The 12,186-nt window shown below is 36.8% G+C and overlaps 1 protein-coding gene across 1 annotated transcript in view; it reads left to right on the top strand.

The window, feature by feature from the left end:
- The window catches only part of DOCK3 (dedicator of cytokinesis 3), a 167,453-nt gene that overhangs the window by 102,052 nt on the left and 53,215 nt on the right, over positions 1–12,186 (top strand). The window contains exon 33 of the mRNA XM_058167839.1: positions 9,591–9,676. Within this exon, the coding sequence (XP_058023822.1) occupies positions 9,591–9,676 (86 nt within the window). The remainder of the gene's footprint in view (positions 1–9,590; positions 9,677–12,186) is intronic.

The following is a 12,186-nucleotide window of genomic DNA, read 5'->3' as shown; positions in this document are numbered from 1 at the left end:
TTCTGAATTGTTAGGAGTACTGGGGGCATATCCTGAGAGTTGCTTATTGTGGGTAATGGAGTGAATGCTTCCTTTTGCCGAGTTAGTAGAATATGTATGGCAGCATGATACTGAGTTCACTAAGTAAATGAACAGGAAAAATTAATACAGAGCTAAAATAGAAATCTCTAACAATCCCTTTCCTATATAAGTCAACGGTGTAAATTTGGAGCCTGAGAATGAAACAAAAAAGAACAGTCCCCAAGAAAGGAACAAGAAAAAAGTAAACAAATGTCAAGAAAAAAATAAAAGCTTTTCTACTTGTATGCCCTGTGAGTAAATGTAAAGCTGACTGGACAGAAATCTGCAGCTATGGCCTGAAATATTAACAGTATATTTATATTCCTACCTAAAAACACCCTGGCATATTTTTATAGCAGCAGCATTTGCAACAGTATTTGAAGAAAAAAGTCAAGATGATTGGAGCACCAAAAGGCAAATTTGAAGCCAATGAAAAGGATGATGACGTGCTGGTCTAAAAAAATGAGGCTCTAGAACAAAAGCTGATAATGGAGTATTCCCCTTAAGCAGCAGACAAAGAGCAAATGCAATGGGTGGGGTATCAATAAGAAACATGAGACAGGTAATATTGCTGCAGTTTAGTTTTCTGGCCTTTTGACCAGTCAAGAGTAAAAAAGAGATGCTGCAGAGCAGGAGACAGGATGATGAGTCCTTCTGAAAGCAGGGAGGATGCAACTGTACACTATAAAAAACAAAGAGAAGATTGATGGCAGTTTAATAGTTTATCTCTAAAAGAAACTAAAGCAAGTGTATGCTGACCAATAACTCATGAAGTATGCTATCTAGCAACAGCAAAATAAAAGGAGGCAATGGAACAGTTGCCAAAATAATTATTGTTTTTCAACAATACATGTGGGATCAAATTATACTTCAAAAAGCAACTATAACCATATTTCTAAGAAGTTTGAAAAACTCAGAAGAAAGCTCAAGAAACTGGAAGATTGGGTGGTTGTATTTTCATTCTGGTCTATGGAAGAGAATGAGAAAGGATACAAAGAATAAAAACTTAGAATTCAGTGTCTAGCCATATGAATGGAGAGATTTGATTTCTGGAGCCACAGTTTGTTTTATTTAGATGGTGGAATTACTGACATGTGGGGTGTACTTCACACAAACTGAAAAAAATACGTCAACCCTCTTAAATCATTTGAAAGAAAGAAAAGAAAATCAGAAAAAAGATGGACTTATAGAGGCCATGGCCATCATTGTCTGTAATGCACTAATATATAAGAAATAAATGTTCTAGCAGTTACATTTCTGGTACAGAAAGTCAAATATAATTCAATCGGTGTAACAGAGACCTGATGGAATGATATCTGTGACTGGAATCTTTTGTAACCAAAAGATTATGTTCAAAAGGAATAGAAGCAAAAGGAAGTCAGGCGTAGATGTGCTAAACATTAAAAACAATCATTCTTATTCAAAGAACAGCAATGTTGCTGTTCATCATTTCAGCCAAAATAAATAGAGGAGCAATTCAAGACAGCATTGTTTTCTATTCTTTCTCTCCCAACCAAGGGAAAAATGCAGATAATATTTCCCAAAGTCAAACTGTCATTAATATCAGGAGAGAAATCATTGTGTTAACATTTTTTCAGAAAATGCCTGTCTTTTTTTATTGTTGTTGTTGGCAGTATTTTCTTTCAAAGAGTAAGGCACAAGATCAGATACCTTTGATTAGATTCTAATCATTTGGGAATCCTTGTTGAGGAGATGGAAGTAACAGTAATATTGGGGAAAAGTTACCATGTAATGCTGGAGTTGCGAATTCTTGATTTGAAGGAAATTGATAACTGAGCGTTGTCATATACATATACTCCAGATGTATTTTAATAACTCAGAGCAGTGGCAAGTACAATACCATGATAGGAAATGCTGATGGGAGAAGAAGCTCTAGGGGAATGAGGGAGTTCTATATTAAAAGCAATTACAAACAATTCCAGTTAGATGAAAACTAAGTGGAAGACAGCCAAAGTAACCAGCATGGGTATACAAAAATATTTGTATATTTGAAAGAATATTTGAAAGAAAAAACAGCATATGTAGAAAATGAAAAACGATAGATCAGAAAGAAAGCATAGAGAGTGATTGTCCAAATATGCAGAGGTGGAGTCAGAAAGCTCAGAATGAAAGCTCAGAATCAGCAAAAGGGTTAATGAAGGAATTTAAGAATAACAAAGGACATTATATTCTCAGAATATTAAAAAAAAATCAAACCAGATTCCAAATAAAGGCATCAACATTCAAACACATGTAATAGGCGGGGCTACTCAAGTCTGATTTTGGTTAGATCTTCTACATCGAAGAATGTTGCACCAGGAAATTTCTGAAGATCAGGACAACAGATCAGGACTGAAGATTGAGGCTAATAGAAATATGGGCATGGAATGCCTCTAGCTAGGAGATTTGGTGAATTGATAAAGTACTATATCAATGGAGAAAAACAAACATTCCTGCCTTTAAATGAGGAAAAGGAATGTTTCGGAAACTAAACACCAATCTAACATTAATCTCAAGAAAAGGAGAAGATCAAGGAGTTGCTGATCTGTAAACATGTTGAAAACAATGCTACAGTTACCAGATGTTAGCATGGATTTGTCAAGAACAAATCTTGCCAGACTAATTGGGATTATTATCAGGGGATGTCTTTTTTGTGGAAAACAGGGTATATATTTATAAAATTTGTCATCCAATCCATGCTAATTAAGTGTGGATTGGAAGGCATGACAGTTAAGCTAGGTATATAGCTATATAGGAGATACCTCTGGTATTTATGAAAAAAATCTTAGAATATTAGTCAATTGCAAATATGAACCACCAGTAAATAGTGGCTACAAGACTGGCAATATAATTTCAGGTTGCAGCAATGGAAATATAATTTCCAGATTACAGGAAATAACCATTCAGTTTTATCCTACTTTGATCACTGTCACCTTGATTACTGTATCTTTTTGGGGGACAACATACTTAGGAAAGTATTCTGTGATATTGGAACAGGTTCAGAGAAAGGATGATGATCGGGAAACTAAGCCCTATAAAGAGAGATTGAAGATGATGGTTAACTTTAGTTATTGAGAGTATGGGGTGAGGTTGGGAGTATGATAGCCATTTTGAAATACCTGAAATAATGTCACATAGAAGATTAAGTTCTGTTCATGCTCATTCCAGAATGCAGGACAAGGAATAATGCAGGGGCCCGCACACAACTACTGGGTTGTGATCTATTTGAAACGGCCATGAGAGGCGGACCAATGTGCGTGTGTAGCTCTACTCACATGAGCTCCATCCCAAAGGCTTCTCTCTTGCGTAATTAAAGTGCTGGCCCACTGTTCAACAGCCCAGTTCTCCTCCCCACCCCAAACTATGCCATCAAGCTGCCTGCTCCCAATACTCCAAACGTGGAATGGTGAGAGCAGAGGCTGAATGGGAAGAGTGCATCCTCCTCAGTTTTGCTGACTCAGTGAGGTTACCTGTATAAGTCATTTGATTCGCTTTTGAAGCATTGGGCAGCCTCAGTGAATCTGAAGGAGCAAAAGATGGCGCCCCCAGAGGCTTCTCTTCTCCTTACCAAAAGCTTTTGCAAATGCACAAAAGGCTTTGGGAGAGCGATCTCTTGCTGCTTTGCTCCTTCTTTTCTCTTTTGTGAGTGGATCTACGTGTGTGCATGTGCGTGTACACCAGACCATCACTCACACCGCCCGGTTCCCCTCTCCACCAGCCGGGCCGCCAAGTCGCAAAGTTTGGGGACCTCTGGAATAATGGATTTAAATTACAGAAAGGCAATTTCAGTTGAAAGTTTAAAAAGGTGTCGTAATAGTTAAAACAGTTCAACTGTGGTTGAACTGTAACCAATTTGTGGTTAATTGGTTGTGGAACCAATTAACCACAAATGTGATGGGTATCCCTTCACTGAAATGGCCTCTTGCAATTCTTTGATTTTAAGTGTTCATTATAAAACACTCATATGCCACATAATTGAATACATTTTCTCCCCTTAGTATTTTCTGGCAGCAATTCCTTGCCATCTCAAGAAACAGATCTCCAGTTTTGAATAAAGGTGCCATAAAATAATGCATTCCTCCAAGAAATATTTCACAGTTCTGAAGTGAAATGTGGATATCAAATCCTAGATCTCAGGTGGTTACAGTGACACAATATACTACTATCACTGAGTTTGGTTTGCAACTTCAGGCCAAACAAAAAATATTCTTTAAATTCTATTCACCCTGGTTTCTTTCACTTCATAGGTTCAGTGTTGGTTTTCTTCTGTTAAATTTTGTACTTCTATTTTTGTACTCTAATTTTTGAGCTTGTCTTTTCCTCTCAAGCTTAAAAATGCAGGACCATTTTTTCCTCCTGCAACCTTCCATAACTGTAACATATATATGTAAGTGGGGTTGTCATATCTTCTAGATCTTCTCTCCACTTTCCTGGTCATAAATGTAGTTTTCCTGTGCAAACATGCAGAGCAGACTGCATATTCATGGTCTGTGATGTCCATGCCAGACTTGACTTCCAACATTATTCCAAGTGCTCATAGGTATTTATTTTTGTTCAAAAATATATAATTTATATTTATATTATACAAAATGAAAATAAAGATAATAGGGAAATGGGAGGAAAAAGAAGGGGAAAGAAGTGTAGGGTAAAAGGAGAAAGAAAAAAAAGCAGTGCTTCCAATTTTTTTGGTGCAGAAAAATACAAAATAAAGTTGCAACCTCAGCTTTTTACTTCTGCATGTTTACTGAACATTATCCATTTCTCTAACAACAAACTGAACAGCAAAACAGAAAGTCAAAAATTAATTTTTTTTGTTCTGAACACTAAGTGTAGAAGTGTTTAACTAGAAACAAAACTAGATGCAATCTTTTCTTTAATTAAAATAGTTAATTTTTCCATCTCTGCTAGCTCCACCACTTTTTCCATCTGTTCTTCCATTGTAGGAATTGACATATTTCCCCACTTTTGCATACATAGAATGTTTGCTGCAATCAAGATACATAATAACAAAGTTCCAAATTTCTCAAGATCCTTGTCCAATAGTCCCAGAAGAAAAACTTGGTTTCAGTTTTATATTTTTTTAAGGCTCTTCTGAATCAAAACATGAATCTCGCCCCAATATTTCTTTGTTTTATTACAAGTCCACCAAAAATGATAAAAATTACCTTCTTTACAATTATATTTCCAACAGAAGCATCTTTGATAGGCGTTAGGTACCAGCAATATATTATTTTGTAAAAGTTTTCTTTCAGATTATAATTCAGTATAAATTAGAAACCATTCATCCATTTAGGAACTTATCTTTTTTCCTTTAATCTGACCTTCTATCCCAGGACAAGAGAAGAATTGGTATCCTTCTTAGTGGTTTGTTCTGGCACTCACAGCACTGAATTATTCTTTGACTCCATGTGTCCAACAAATGTGATTCAAGTTTTTTGAAAACCTTTCTGAAAGTTCTGCATACCTTTAAAATGAATTCTTTTTTTTTTTTCTGTGTTATGGTTTGTGCGTTCTTTGCTTTATTTATTTGTGAGCACCTTTTTAAAAAAATATTCCAGACTTTGAAAGCTTTCATAGTCCCAGATTATTTGATTGAGATTTCTGGATATCACTCCTCTGTAATGTACTGTATTCTTTTAAAAATATTTACATTTGAGAAAATTATCTATGGAACATACCAACTTTCACCCTCCACCTTCAAGTAGCAATGCATACTTGGAACCTGTGCTTTCAATATCCATGTTTGCACCTTTTGAATGTTAGGCTAATTACTTTGTTTTTAGATTTCTGTTTCTTTTTTCATTAAGAAAGCCTTCTTCAGACCAACTGCTTCCATATGTAGTGCTAATTAATTTTGTTATCTCAAGATGGATAGCTCCACTTGCTAATGATCGTGCACTTCATCCACTCATACACATACACTTGACTTCACTAAAACAGTATGCTCTTAAGTTGTGTTCACACTTTGATTGTGCTGTGTTTTTTCTAAACCTGATTATGCCTCTTAAAGTTTCTTTAAATTTCTTGAAAATCACATGGATTTAGAGTTTTATATCCTATCTATGGCTCTGTCCACAAGATGCTGTTCACAAGTTCATAAGGTTTGCTCATTGGTTGTGAAATACCACTGAAATCATCTTCCATTAGGGACCAGAATACTAGAATAATGGTGATTTCTGTAGAATTTTTCAACAGAGTCACTCTTTGATATGTGCAGGACTTGTCATCAAATTTTCATATGCCATAGTTATCTAAACCTGTGATAATGGCATTGATCGTGATGTTCTGTCTTGTATCCTGTGCTTTAATTTATATCTGTCCTCCACAAATAAGTTCATTATTCACCCATGTAAGTGATGCACAGAGAACAAGAGAAAAGGTAAGTTGTATTTATGTAACTTTGATACTACAAATAGCAATTTTCTATTCACTCAACTAGTTACCTCCTTTCTCAAGTTCTTGTTATATTCATATATTTCTATCCACTATATTAATAAACAAACTGAGGAGAATATGTGGTAGTACTTCTAGGATCATATAATATATTTGTAAGGAATTAAGGGGATCATAGAGAATGATGTTTAAACATTTGTAAATTCTATTGAATTGTATAAATATAACCTGAAATTTGATCTCTTCTCCACCTAAGGCCTAAAACTAGATAGAGAATTCAGTTAAACAAATGAGCCAAATACATTATTTTTGTTAATTGATTATTGAGGAAAATGATCCAAATCTAACATATATGTAGGGTAAATGTCTTTTTTGTTTGTTTGTTGTTGTTTTTTTACATTTCTGAACCGCCCATCTCCCTCAAAGAACTCTGGGCAATTCTGCACTTTTGTTGCTCAGTGTGAGATGTTTATGGCAGGCAGATTAGTGGAGTTTTCCATTGATTGCACCAAAGTAACTTGGTGCTGAGCTTGCTGAAGGAAACAGCAGCCAAGTAGGCAATCCTGTTCATTGAGGGGAACAATCCAAATGCAGAGCCACTATCAAAACTTCTTCTATACCCAAGAGACATTTTAGGGATATCATACAGAGAATCACACTGACAGATGACCTGAGAGTTGAGTTTTATTTATTTTTATTTATTTTATTTTGTCACACAGTATATATAAGCATAAGCATGAAATAATTATACAATATATAAGCATATATATAAATATGAGTATGTAATAACTATATTAATTGGATATAACGAAAGGAAACAATAGGACAGGAACAGTAGGCACGCTTGTGCTCTTATGCACGCAACTTATCAATTTATGCAGTTGATGAGACAATCCTCTCTAATTACCCTGGAAGAGCTCCATTACCTTTGCATGATTATAGATGCCCAACTGGAAGAGTGGAGGCAAGGAAGAAATGGAAAGAAAAAAAAACCATACTGCCTGTCTTCCCTCGTAGCACCCCTCCCAGGGACCTCTTCAGAAACCAAAATTGGAGAACCTATACAGATGAGAGCAGCTAGATGATCTCTGACATTGAAAGAGACAGTACAATAAGATGCAGAACTTTATATTTGTGGAGCATGAAGTCATCAAATGCACAGCTCAGTCCCAGAAGTACTGTGAGACAACTTTACCAGCCCCACCCCCCCCCAGAGATCTGAACAGAGGCCATTCAATATTTGAGGAGAGCTCAGGCAGATAAGAAAAGTCAAACTTTCTTAATTACTCCTGCTATTATTACTTTCCAGGCTTTCAGCTCTTGTAAACTCTGGCAGCTACTAATTTTATTGATATAGAAACAGTACAGAAACTTGCCCATTCAAGGCCTAGAATGTCCAATGACTATTGAAACTATTGACAGGCAGGACAGGTCCTACACCACACAGTTCCTTTGCAATTCACAATGAAAGATTAGACAGAGTAAATACACTATATGTAACTGCTTCCCTTATACTCGGATCCGGGACGGACTGGAGGCTGATTAGATAGATTCGGGCGGGATGGCGGGGACAGGTCTTGTGGATATTACCTGAGCTGAGTTTGATCCTGTGACTCCCGATGACATGGACAGGTTGTTGGGTAGGCTGAATCCCACCACATGTTTATTGGACCCGTGTCCCTTCTGGTTGGTACTGGCCACACGGGAGGTTACACGAGGCTGGCTCCTGGGAGTTACCAATGCCTCCTTGTTGGGGGGCATTTTCCCCACCGCCTTGAAAGAGGCGGTGGTGAGGCCCCTCCTCAAGAAGCCTTCCCTGGACCCAGCTGTATTGGCGAACTATCATCCAGTCTCCAACCTTCGCTTTTTTGCGAAGGTTGTTGAGAGTGTGGTGGCATATCAGCTTCCCCAACACCTGGAGGAAATTGTCTATCTAGACCCGTTCCAGTCCAGTTTCAGACCTGGATACAGCACGGAGACGGCTTTGGTCGCGTTGGTGGATGACCTCTGGAGGGTTCGGGACAGGGGATGTTCCTCTGTCTTGGTCCTTTTAGATCTCTCAGCGGCTTTTGATACCATCGACCATGGTATCCTACTGCGGCGGTTGGAGGGATTGGGGGTGGGGGGCACCATTTATTGGTGGTTCTCCTCCTATCTCTCTGACCGTTCGCAGACGGTGTTGGCAGGGGGGCAGAGATCGACCTCAAGGTGCCTCACTTGTCGGGTGCCACAGAGGTCGGTTCTCTCGCCTCTCCTGTTCAACATCTACATGAAGCCGCTGGGTGAGGTTATCCGTGGTTTCGGGTGGAATACCATCTGTACGCTGATGATACTCAGCTGTACATTTCCACCCGAACCACCCCAACGAAGCCATTGAGGTGATGGTCCGGTGTCTTGAAACCGTGCGGGTCTGGATGGGGAGGAACAGGCTCCAGCTCAACCCCTCCAAGACAGAAACAAAAACAGCTCCTTTTTACTTGTGAATTGTCTATTAATAGAACGCCATATTTATTCAGAGAAAAATGACTTTTATTTAATCACTAGTTTTTCAATAGATTCATAATACCTGTGGAATATATGTGAAAGAAAATGAGATTTTAGAAAAGCCCAGAGAAGATTTAACTATTTAACTACACTAATATTAAAGAAGTCTTGGAATTGCAATTACATAGCTAAGGAATTATTATGAAGACTTAATTATTTTTGATCAACTTTAATTAGCAAGTAACAGTCTTGGAGAATGGTTTTGCTTTACATTTTAAATAATACATCAATTTTCTAGAAAGTTCATTTATTCTACACTAAATGCATAAATTCTATATACTAGAATGAGTAGAGGTATTGTTTTTGGAAAATGAAAAAAGGCCATTTTATTAGATGTCCAGTCAAAAAAGTTGTGACAGTGCTGCTCAAACGAATGAGGCATATTATTTTTCATAAAACTACTGTTTTATGAAATTACATTTTGCTACTTTTGGAACTCTTATGTTAAGAAACAGAAATCATCCATATCTCCATAAAAATAATCGCTTCATGCAGAGTAGGAGAAATAGCATGAAATATCATTTTCATATCCTTCTTTATATTTAGAGTTTACAAACTAAGCTACTCTTACAAATTCTTTCTTTTTGATCCAGGTGGAGGCAGAATTGATTGATAAGCTAGACAGTTTGGTATCAGAGGGGAAAGGAGATGAAAATTACAGGGAACTCTTCAGTCTGCTGTAAGTCTTATATTTAGCATTAAAATTTTACATATCTGTATAAAGAGATTGGAAGGATGATCTAAACATAAAAACTATTCTTAGAAATGAATAATGCATCAGAATAAATGGTTTGATAAAAATACATAAAGGTTTTAATATAAAACAGCAAATCCATTTTATTTAATTGCAAAAATCAAGATTTGTTATTAATTCTATTATAGTAACATGAAATATCAATTCATGATTATAATTTTCTGAAATAACCGATAAATTTGATCCATTGATAACTTTTTGCATCTCTTAATTTGAATGCCTTTTTTTTCCCGGAAGGATGTTTGGATTTCTGTTTTTTTTTTCCTTTACTTTCTGTTTTGAGTTGCCATTTTACAATTGGAGATGTCCCTATGTTTTGACAAAATGAATATAGGAGTAGGGAAGAAGTCTTGCCTGTTGTTCCCCAATAATTATCCCTTTGGTGTCTCAAGGAGTCCATATTGAGTATCTTCATGTAATCTTTATCGTCAACAGGATATCTCTAAATGTGAACTTTCAGTCTATGTTTAAGGACAATTTACTAAATTATTTGTGAAATACATGACCGTCATTAAGATTGCACAGATATAGTTTGGAGTTTGAATGAAAGTACAAAATGAGGTTAGACAAAAAGCTCTGTATTACATAAGAACATTGTTGTTATTAATTTTTAAAATAAGCATACCATGAATTCTGAAAAGAAACTGGCATTGTTCCAAAATTAAGACATGAATTAGAATAAAATAAAATAGAATAGAATAGAATAGAATAGAATAGAATAGAATAGAATAGAATAGAATAGAATAGAATAGAATAGAATAGAATAGAATAGAATAGAATAGAATTTTATTGGCCAAGTGTGATTGGACACACAAGGAATTTGTCTTGGTGCATATGCACTCAGTGTACATAAAAGAAAAGATATGTTCATCAAGGTACAACACAATTGATGGTCAATATATCAATATAAATCATAAGGATTGCCAGCAACAAGTTATAGTCATGCAGTCATAAATGGAAAGAGATTGGTGATGGGAACTATGAGAAGATTAATAGTAGTGCAGATTCAGTAAATAGTTTGACAGTGTTGATGGAATTATTTGTTTAGCAGAGTGATGGTCTTCGGGGGGAAAACTGTTCTTGTGTTTAGTTGTTCTGTTGTGCAGTGCTCTATAGCGTCGTTTTGAGGGTAGGAGTTGAAACAGTTTATGTCCAAGATGCGAGGGGTCTGTAAATATTTTCACGGCCCTCTTCTTGATTCGTGCAGTATACAGGTCCTCAATGGAAGGCAGGTTGGTAGCAATTATTTTTTCTGCAGTTCTAATTATCCTCTGAAGTCTGTGTTTTTCTTGTTGGGTTGCAGAACCGAACCAGACAGTTATAGAGGTGCAAATGACAGACTCAATAATTCCTCTGTAGAACTGAATCAGCAGCTTCTTGGGCAGTTTGAGCTTACTGAGTTGGCGCAGAAAGAACATTCTTTGTTGTCCTTTTTTAATGATGTTTTTGATGTTAGTTGTCCATTTTAGATCTTGCGATATGATAGAACCTAGAAATTTGAAGGTTTCTACTGTTGATACTGTGTTGTCAAGTATTGTCAGAGGTGGAAGTATGGAAGGGTTTCTCCTAAAGTCTACCACCATTTCTACGGTTTTGAGTGTGTTCAGTTCCAGATTGTTTTGGTTGCACCACAAGGCTAGTCGTTCGACCTCTCGTCTATATGCGGATTCGTCATTGTCTCGAATGAGACCAATCACTGTTGTGTCATCTGCGAACTTCAGTAGCTTAACAGATGGATCATTGGAGATGCAGTCATTGGTATACAGAGAGAAGAGAAGTGGGGAGAGCACACAGCCTTGGGGGCCCCCTGTGCTAATTGTACAGGTATTTGATGTGATCTTGCTTAGCTTCACCTGCTGCTTCCTGTTTGTTAGGAAGCTTGTGATCCACTTACAAGTCTGTTCCGGTACCTGTAGCTGGTTTAGCTTAGTTAGAAGAATGTCTGGAATGATGGTATTTAATGCTGAACTAAAGTCTACAAAAAGGACCCTTGCATAGGTCTTTGGAGACTCAAGATGCTGTAGGATGTAGTGCAGAGCCATATTAACAGCATCATCTGTTGATCTGTTTGCTCGGTATGCAAATTGGAAGGGGTCTAACAGCGGATCCGTGATGGTTTTCAAGTAGGAAAGCACTAGCCTTTCAAAGGATTTCATGACTACAGTTGTTAGAGCAACTGGTCTGTAGTCATTCAGTTCCTTGATGGTGGGCTTCTTCGGCACTGGGATGATGGTAGAGCGTTTGAAGCAAGAAGGAGCTAAAGGAATTAAAGCACTAACTGTTAAAATATTCGTTATATTGCTTTGACAACCTAAATTCTTTCCTGGTTATTAGAGCTTGTCAAAAGACCATACAAGGGAGTTTGTTTTTCACATGGTTTACAATTTAACTGAGATGTTTTTGCATGATTAAATACTAAAAATTTAAAATTAATA

This window comes from Ahaetulla prasina, chromosome 2 (assembly GCF_028640845.1).
Source record: "Ahaetulla prasina isolate Xishuangbanna chromosome 2, ASM2864084v1, whole genome shotgun sequence".
Lineage (NCBI taxonomy): Eukaryota > Metazoa > Chordata > Lepidosauria > Squamata > Colubridae > Ahaetulla > Ahaetulla prasina.
The sequence above is the reverse complement of the archived record's forward strand: the minus strand, read 5'-3'. Positions and strand labels throughout refer to the sequence as shown.